General features: G+C 36.9%; 1 protein-coding gene across 1 annotated transcript in view; it reads left to right on the top strand.

The window, feature by feature from the left end:
• The window catches only part of LOC118734140, a 369,851-nt gene extending 360,397 nt beyond the window's left edge, over positions 1–9,454 (top strand). The window contains 4 exon segments of the mRNA XM_036463849.1: positions 5,301–6,152; positions 6,154–6,323; positions 6,385–6,644; positions 9,305–9,454. Of these exon segments, the coding sequence (XP_036319742.1) occupies positions 5,301–6,152; positions 6,154–6,323; positions 6,385–6,644; positions 9,305–9,354 (1,332 nt within the window). The 3' untranslated portion in view covers positions 9,355–9,454.
• The last annotated feature ends 390 nt before the right edge of the window (positions 9,455–9,844 follow it).

Here is a 9,844-nt window from a genome sequence, read left to right as displayed (position 1 = left end):
TTTATTTTGCTTGTTGGGATGGCTGCAAATGTGAATGTATTAGAAAATAGTAAAATATTTGTGAATGTGTTGGAATTTGTACGTAAAGTGCTCTGCAGTGTCTTGTAGGGTATATACATATATGTATGTACACACAAACTTAAGTATGGATACATATAGGTACAAAGCCGTATGCATGCGCGGAGTTTCCATAATCGGAAGTAATATAAATTTGTACCGCATTACCTCTTACTCTGCATATGCCTAAATGTATGCAACCATTTGACATATATCACGTAAACACAGGGTGCTTCTAATACAATTAAAAATTGTTCTGCCGCAATACACAATTTGGAAATTTGTAAACAACCGTACCATGCTGTGCAATAGAGCATCGCGTAGTTCCTTGCTTTTCTGCTGCAGCCTTTGTGCATTTTTAGGCGCAGTGCTACAAAAAGAAAACGCATGCACAAGGTTGCAAATTCGCAGGGTGCATTTGATGATTTTTTTTGTTATTCCGTTATTCGAAAACATTTTTTTTGGTGATGCATTTCCGAACGTTCTTTTTTGCAGTTCGCAAACATGTTTTGCTTTTAATAAGGTTTTAAGTGCACATTTAAGATACCTACCCCAAAATGCGAATCAGCGGCATTATTTTTAACATTTATAAGGAAACTGCTCCGATAGGTGCATTCAACATACCTGCACATTAGCGATATCTACCTTAAAAATTTGCAACTATTATCAATTATCAAAGAAAGTATTACGTTTACCTGCACTGGCTCTACACTTACCCTAGATTTACAAGCTTATATTTATTTTGCTCATCTAGGAGAACAACGAAAGCGGCTATAATTCTATGAAGTTATATAGATAATTAGATACCATTCGGAAAAAATTTCGCTTGCAATAATTTCTACGTGGTAAGTGCTCTTCCATTATTTGGTTTCATAGGGATTCGGATACCTTCCTCATTGAAGTAGTAAAGAAAAGTCGCTTAAGTGCTTTTTTCGGTGAAGCGCACAAGTTTTTCGTGCAAAGATTGATGTGCAGCAAAGCAAAATATACTGTAGTATAGTTCTTCAGTTATTGGCCGTTGCCACATGGCAATACGGGGTGTATTCCAAATGGATTTTTAGAGGACAGTATTTGGTTAAAATATGAAATAATAAAAACATTATTTATAAGTTTTAATACATTTATTGATAATATATGCATATTCTACGTACAAAGCGGATGAAGTAGTTAATTTTTAGTATGAAAAGTAGCAAAATATTTCAAACATAAACCCACATCACATTTTGCACAGGCTACTTGTCCTATAGTTTTACATGCTGCAACAGCACAACCAAGTTTTTTTTTCAATTTGTATGGGTCAGTGATGTAGTCTCAAAAAGATATAAGGTCCCAAAGTGGAGACCTCCGGGGCTAGGTATCATCGAGCTGTCAATTAAAGACCACACAAAGTATTTGGGAGTAGTCTTGGATAGTAAGCTGCTGTGGATGTGCAATGTTGAGGAAAGGGAGAAAAAGGCCAGTAACACCCTCTATGCATGTAAAGGAATGCTGGGAGTTACTGGGGGTCTGCCACCTGCCCTGATGCATTGGTGCTACACAGCAATATTCATACCAATACTTCTTTATAGTGTGCTGTAATGCCGCAAAAAAGTCCTTATGCCTCGGGCCATGGAGAAGGTTCAGCGCCTCGCGGCACTGTACCTCGCGGGAGCGCTGAGGTCCACTTCAACGGCCGTTCTTTAAAAAATCCTCGCTTTCTGCCAATTGGCCAATTTTCGGAAAACCATGCCGCGAAATCCTCAAGTAGATTGACGGCCATAGGGAAATTAAATTTCAGAACCTTTGGGCACAGCTTAATTGGGGCGGAAAGCACAGCAGCACCGACTTCATGGCACCTAGCTTTAAGTGGAAACGAACTTTTTGCACAACGATTGAGGAGTAGGGATGGCGCAAGAGAATGAAACCTAGTCATAGATCTCTAAACATTTTCACGTACGGCTCTAAAATGGTTACGGGGGTGGGTGCCGGGATTTACTGCCGGGAACTGAACGTCAGGCGGGCAGTAAGGCTACCTAGCCATTGCAGCATATTTCAAGCAGAGGTTTTCGCAATGAGGATAGCTGCAGAGCTAGCCTACACCGAATCGCCAATCAATTCAAAATTAAACCTATACCAGGCGGCAATTAAGGCAGTTTCCCCATATAGTATTTCATCCATAAACGTTCTTCGCAGCCGGGAAGCCATTGACAAGCTAGACGCTGATAGAAGCCTGCATATATATTGGGTGCCCGGTCACAAGGGAATCTTGGGTAATGAAATAGCAGATGAGACTGACAAAAACGCCACCAGTTTGCCCTGGAACAGACAAACTACATTTGTGTACCACTTCAACACTTGTACAATAAAATATACGATAATATGATTAGACAGTTCAGGCCTAGATGGAATGAGTTAACCACCTGCAAAACTGCAAAATTACATACAACCGATTTTTATTTTACACCGTCTCATACATGATGGTATTTTGCGTTGCCCTATGGCAACACGGGGTCAATTTGGGCTAGCGAACATATCAAAATTTGGTAAAAAGAGGAACAGTTCACATTACGTCCCGTGTTGCCATATGGCAACGGACTTAAAAAACACTTGAATTAAATAGCTTGGACGATTGTTTTTATTGTTACTTGTTACCAATAGAGTCACTAATGTTTTAACTAATTTTTTATCACTGTCACATTTTGTAAATAAAAAAACACTTTCTATAAATTTATGCTTACTTCTTCATATATGACATTTTGATTGTTTTTCTGCCACTTCTTATTTTGTTTCAAGGACACACTTGTATTACACTCGATAGACAGCAAGGATCTGACGAAAGTGTAAGCGTTTCGAAAGATACACCTTTTAGCAATTAGTTAACGTACATAAGTATAAGCATTTTGAAGGAAGCGATTTTTGTTTTACACCCTCTTAAACATGATGTAAGTATTTTGGGTTTCCATAGGGCAACACGGAACCAATTTGGGTTAAGCATACAGGCAGCAAAGCAAAATATAAGTTGCGTTCCAGATGCTTCACGATTTGCAGGTTTTTACAGGAAGTCGTTCCAGGTGACCACCTCCCATAAGGTTTATTAATGGAGAAAACAGCTGTTCCTGCAAATCGTGAATTTCGTGAATATCGTGAAGCATCTGGAACGCAACTATACTGTACTCCTAAAGTTTTAGTAATATTTGATCCTTTACTTTAACGCTACTATTACCCTGTATATATGTAGATGAAACCAAAGAAATCTAAAAAAAAAATTAATCTGGGACAATTTGGGTTAATTTTTTATTTTAGTTAGTATGAGTCGTGCCACGCCCCCTATTCCGAATTCGGGAAATCTTCACACTTTCATTGTTTATGGTAGTTGCAGGGTTTCTGTTTTGTTTTGCGTATAGTAGCCTGAGTGGTTCGAATAATAATGAAATGCAGGTCCAAACTACAGAAACAAAGAGAAAGAAAATAACTGATTTTTACCTACCTGCGAATCCATGCAACAATTAATCAAAAAAGAGGTGAGCAGCTAATTTCTACCTGAGGATGTACACACAGAACTGAAACTACTGGTTGAACGAAAGAATATAATCCGCTGAGACCTACCTAACTATGAACCAACGACGATTTAACACGGCTATAAATAGTGACAGACAAACAGAAACTATTCAGAACGAAAAATTACACTGAAGATGGCGCAACGCAGAAACCGGTTTGTCTCCAAACCAAATTTGACAAGGGATGACGGAAAATCGTTCCACATTACATCACACTCCTACCCTGTCGGAAACACCAACAACGAAAATGAGAATTATTGAAATAACCTTAAAAATTGGCCAAATATGCATTGAGTTAAATGAATTCCTATTTTTATATAGCAGTTTAATATATTAAAGCATTTTGGTCAATGACTCCTAAACTTAATAGAACTTTTCTTGCTAGTTTTGTCAGAGTCCGTTTAAAGTTTTTTTTTTATATATATTGAGTGTAACCCTGTAGCACATAGAATCAGCTGTGAGGCATTTCGGGAAAACATCTGACTCTTTTTTTACTTGTAAGTATGCACAATATTGTCAAGTAATGAGGTCACACCCAAAACGTGCACTTATTTTTATATATATGTAAGATATCAATTCAAGAATGATAGAATACGAGATTGCGTCAATCGAGCTGAGAGCAACTGGGCGTGACGTCATCAAATACCATAATTAGAGAGCTAAAACGAACTCAAGAAGAAGAAGAGGAAGAATCGAACAAAAGGCAGTGTTGCCAAGTTTTTAATATGAAAAAGCACCAAATTTTTATTGGTGTATTTAATGGACTTTGTATGCATAAAAAATTTTCTTGGAAGAATGCCGATTCAAATTAATAAAAATCAATGTTTCGGCATGATTGAAGGTGCTATCACATATTCTGCTGGCAAACATATGCTCTCTCGCTTATGATTTTCATTGTGCCATGATTTTGTTTCCATTTTTGTATGCTTATGACATTTACGATTGCTATAAATTTTCTTAAGCATTACAAATTTGGTATCTTCAAACTAAAAACAAAAGCACTAAAAATGCACCAAGCACTACCCAAAAATTTTCACGTTTTGAATACGCATTAAATTTAGTGCACAAAGCACCAAGTTGGCAACAGTGAATGTAAACAAAAGGAGTTTGTGACGTCAGCGAATGTGTGGAAATTCGCCCCCTTCATTTTCTGCATCGTGATATCAATTAAATTGAATATTAAGATTAAAAAATTTAGATTACAAGAAATTTAGGGTTGAAAAAACAGCGACTGTTGCTGCTGAACGCTGGCGACTTCTGATGATATCTGTCAATCGTTGCTTTTACTCTTCTACACCACTTCGTACAGGGTTGTTATTTTGTGATACATGGTTGCCACCGTACATGTGTATTTGCATTATGATATTCTGTATTAAAAAATCGGAAAACCTATGGATAAAGAAGATAAGTGTATTGCCAATATTTTGTTTTACAAAATTCTATATGAGTTTCCAATTTTTCCATACGAATCATGCCATAAAGGATATTAAAATACGGAACTTAGCTATACAGAGTTTTGAATACAGAATTTCAAACGCAGAATTTTGAACCATAATAATATTCTACCCAACCAATGCCTAATCTAAACAATTACTGCATCTTAATTTTATTATATACCAATTACTTGTGTATAATTTGCTACTGCATTTCCTCCAAATTTAAATGATCAAACCGCACAAAAATTATTTATTATCTCTCTTTAAACAGCTGAAATCTAATCCGGCTGTATCTCTGAAGCAGAAGATTCAAATGCTTCAAATTGGTGGATTTGCGAAGCCAGATTCCTTGGAACACCAACCAAATAACGACAAATTAATTGTGGAAAACGTATGTCAATCAGATTCGTTGCATGCACGCGGAGAGCGAAAGCACGTCCGAAGCAACCAAGACGATATAGATGAATCGTATAAAGCGGTATCAGGAAAGTCATTCAAACCGTCCATATACACCTCATCGGAGCGCTCATATAGTGATTTATCTACTAAACCATGGTCTAAGCTAAAGTTAGCTACTTTATTGTCAACAAGCTCTAACAATTTAGCAAAATTTTCCCCAGGAGACTCCGACTTAGAAGTAAAAACCTTTTCTTCGAAGAAATTGATTCAAATACCAGCATTTTCTTCAACCCCTACAAGGGACCTGAAATCCACAACAGCCGCAAGTCTTGATCCCAATTCTCTATTCAATAAAAGTTTAGAAAACTTACGGGAGCACAATAGAGCAATCTCTGCAAAGAAAACCAGGGATTGTAAAAAATTGTATCACTCTGTTTTCGACTTATCGCCCGAGTATAGTGGATTGCCATTTGTAAAACAGTTGAAAATTTTAAATGAACGCCAAAAATTGGCCGACCTTGAAAAGGCTCTTCAAATACGAAGTTCTAGTTTGGATAGTTCTAAAACGAGCAAACAAATAGCTGCAGCGAAGCCGTTATATCGGTGTCTGAGTGACGCTTCTGATATTTACTCGCAGTTTTTTTCAGAACATGAGTCTAGTTCATCCATTTCTACGAATACATCTATGTCCACTACCTGCAATCACAAGGCAGAAAATTACATACCCCCCCGCATATTTGCCTCTTAGTCCAGAGCTTAGTGAAACCGTTGAACGTCGCAAAGTAAAAAATATTTTACAAAGGCTGCATCACAGTACAGAAGAATGCAGAAATAGGCGAGAAGAAGAATCAACAGGAATGGAGAATAATTTACTAAGAGAACCTACTCAAGAAGGGTATGTGGCTAGACATAGCATGCTAAACAAAAGTCTAACATCTAACATCAAAATTTTCTAGGCCATCCAAAGGAGCTTTAAGAATAATCCCAGACGAAAGCTATAAAAGCGGGCGAACGTCTTGTGAAGAGCGAAAAAAATCCCTTTACGCTTCTTTATTACCTTTATATACGACTTCCGATTTCAATCAGAATTCAGAAAATGGAGTCTATATTGATCCTCTTATAAAATCTGGGCCAACACAAATTTTGAATTCTTCCAACAGCAATCAACGCACAAAAAGGCAGCTGAAAATAGCTGGGGAGTTGTCAACAAAACAAGGTGACATTTTATAAATATAAACGATTTATTATAATATTATATAAGTATGTATGCACATGTGTAGTATATGAATAAGAATGATATCCGAAAATCTTGGATTTTGGTAGAGATACAATCCAAGAACTTAAAGATTTTAGTGAAACCCCAAAAAAATATATTATTGAGGTTAATCCTATTTTGACAAGCTTTTATTAAGTTTCACCTGTGTGTAATCAAATCTTGAATCAATTTCTAACCTACTTCCCGATGAGCTAGAGATATGAAACTGGAAATTTATGTAGAAATTTTGGAAAACCCGTATCTATAGCCCGATTTAGTTAAATTAGAACGTACATATATTACTTAAATTGGAAGGATTAACTCAATCAAAAAATTTGCCGTTAAATGGTGCGGGGGTAGATTTTTCTATTTTTAATATACAACGACTAATAAAAGCTTTTCTTTTAAGACTTTTTTTAATTATCGGCAAATGGATTTTATGAGAAGCTTTTTCAAGGCAGAAATGCAACCGGAAGATTGCCGTTGCCTGCCGAGGCGCGACCGCTTTTAAGGAAAACTTTTTTCTACAATTTCTTTTTATGTTGCTTTTACCAGGGTACCACTTGGATAAAGCGGAACAAATCAATACATAAGGTGCATGTAAAGCAGTGATTCCCAAAGTGGTCCAGGTGGACCCCCAGGAGTCCACGGGAGACTCGACGGGGGTCCACGGTGACGTGAAAAAATATGGGGGTCCATGAGTTGTAAACGGGGGTCCACGAAAATTTATCTGGTTTCGATGTAAAGAACCAAAATGGTTGCTTGATAGCCTCTTTATTTAACTTTAATTAATTAATTTCATTTGTTTGAGTGTTGTATAGTGCTATTGACGCACTGCTGCTCTTACCGTCACCTTGTGTTTTCATACGTGGGGAAAAAGAACCGGATGCTGGTATGACAATAAGTGGGGCACGGCGAAAATTGCTGGCGGCAGAGATTTAAGCACTTGTGTCTCTTCAATGCTACAGGATACTACGCCACCATTATCTTTTTGAAGAGGTTCTATAATGTTGAGTTCACTGAGACTGAATTCTGGTTTGATTCCATCGCTGAGACCAGACTCACACATTGTCCAATCTTCACTGATGGCTCCAAAACTAACTCTGGGTCATGATCTGAGGTCTTTTTCGAAGTTAATGGAGATAACCTTCACTTTTCTGTAGGGGAATATGCTTCAGTCTTCCAGGCTGAGGTAATTGCAATACTCAAAGCCATGGACTACGTGGTGGAACATAGGTGGAGAGGAAGGAGTTTACGTGATTGCAGTGACAACCAAGCTACACTTAAGGCATTGGACAGCCCTCTATTTACGTATTTCCAAACTAGTGCGGCAATGTAAGTCTCGACTAAAATATGATGGTGAACATAACGAGGTTGCTTTACTCTGGGTGCCAGGTCACTCAGGAGTACCTGATTATGAGACATCTGATCATTTGGCCAGAGTTGGCTCAGACCAGGCACTCCTCGGTCCGCAACCAGTTTTAGCACTCCCACCTTCGGCAATCGAAGCCACCATCAGAAACTGGGTGAATACTTCGCTCAGCAAAGACTGAGAGGCATCGAGGGGATGCAGGTGGGCAAAACTCATGTTGCCTTCAATCTTACAAGGTCTATATAATTTTTTGCTCTCATTGAGCAGACGACACTGAACAAAAACCTGACTCTTATAGGCGTGAATGACAAGTCCATTTGCCCATCTTGCCTTGAAGAAGATGAGACGGTGGAACACTTTTTGTGCTTCTTGCTTGCTTGGTTATTTGTCATCGATTTTTTTAAACTCGTTCTTTTCTCTATTGTCAGTTTCAGAATTAAAAGTTTGGCATAAAAAGCTTAGCCGTTTTGATGTTTTAAGTTTTGTGTTTTAAAAATGTGATACATATTTTTCGCCTCACTTTAAAACTCGGAGCGATAAAAATAAAAATGATGCCATTAAAACAAATAAACTATTTTACATATACTCCACGTGCAAAGTCATGAGTGAGCCGAACATTTGATGAGTTTATGGTGAAGATAATGTAAATAACGCTAGCGCCCGCAGTGCTCTTAAAAAATGTAACTCCTCCGAGCGAGAGAGTATTTTGATGTATTTACGAGCTCTACAAGTGTGTAATCACATTATTTTTATAAATAGAACACAAGAAAATATTTTACTTTTATTTTGGCCACTCTGAGTTTAGTTTTTGAATTCACCCGCGATGCAAATTTACATTGTTAGATCTAATTTTCACATTTAATTTTTTTACGAGCCTTGGGAATATTTAGAAATGTATCAGCAGGGGGTCCACCGAAACCAGTAAATTTTTGAAAGGGGTCTACGAGAAAAAAAAAGTTTGGGAACCTCTGATGTAAAACAACCCACAAACTCGTCTATTTATCCGTTTAGTAAAAAAAATTGCTCTGTTATGAATTTCGTATTAGAAAGAACTTAGGTAAGTTTCCTTATATACCAACGGTGGGCAATCACGGCTCTTTGAGCCAAATGCGGCTCTTTGCTTGACAAAGTGCGGCTCTTTTTATTTTATTTTTGCTTAGAACATTTTGGCTCTTTTTACTTTTGAAAATACATATTTCTTTTCTGGATATTCTTTTCCATTGTTGTTTTTTTATTTTATCCTTTTTAGATACACATACGCAAATTGAGATCGAACATTACCAGCAATTTGGAGAATGAAAGATGAAATGATCTTTACCGATATGATGGAGCATATGCAAACTTCAATTCAAACAAGGAAAGAATGAAAATGTTTTTGATTTGTCGCAAATTATTTTAAATTTTGAAGCTTAACTACGTCTTTTTATTCATGATTTCAAAAAAAAAGAATACATATTTCATCATTTTCCATGATTCAATAATAAAAGGTTGTGTAATTTGTGATAGCCAAAATTTGACACTCCTTTATCTAGATTTGTATTTTGGAAGTAGGAGAAAGGGGAAGAATGTGATCGCCTTTTGCGAAAACGGTAGTAGAAAGGTACTACAATACGCAAAGTATACAATTAGAAGTAAAATGTGTATAATTAATTCGATGTGAATTTGCAATATATTTGGTTTTTAATGGAAATACTAAACAATACGTATAAATATAGATTTTTAATTTAATTTATTCGTCATTTCCTGGAACAAATCTAGAATACCGACCGTTCAGGTATGCAAAAACGAA

This window comes from Rhagoletis pomonella, unplaced genomic scaffold (genome assembly GCF_013731165.1).
Source record: "Rhagoletis pomonella isolate Grant_MI unplaced genomic scaffold, Rhpom_1.0 Rhpom_scaffold_00002, whole genome shotgun sequence".
Lineage (NCBI taxonomy): Eukaryota > Metazoa > Arthropoda > Insecta > Diptera > Tephritidae > Rhagoletis > Rhagoletis pomonella.
This window is presented reverse-complemented; position numbering and strand designations above follow the sequence as displayed.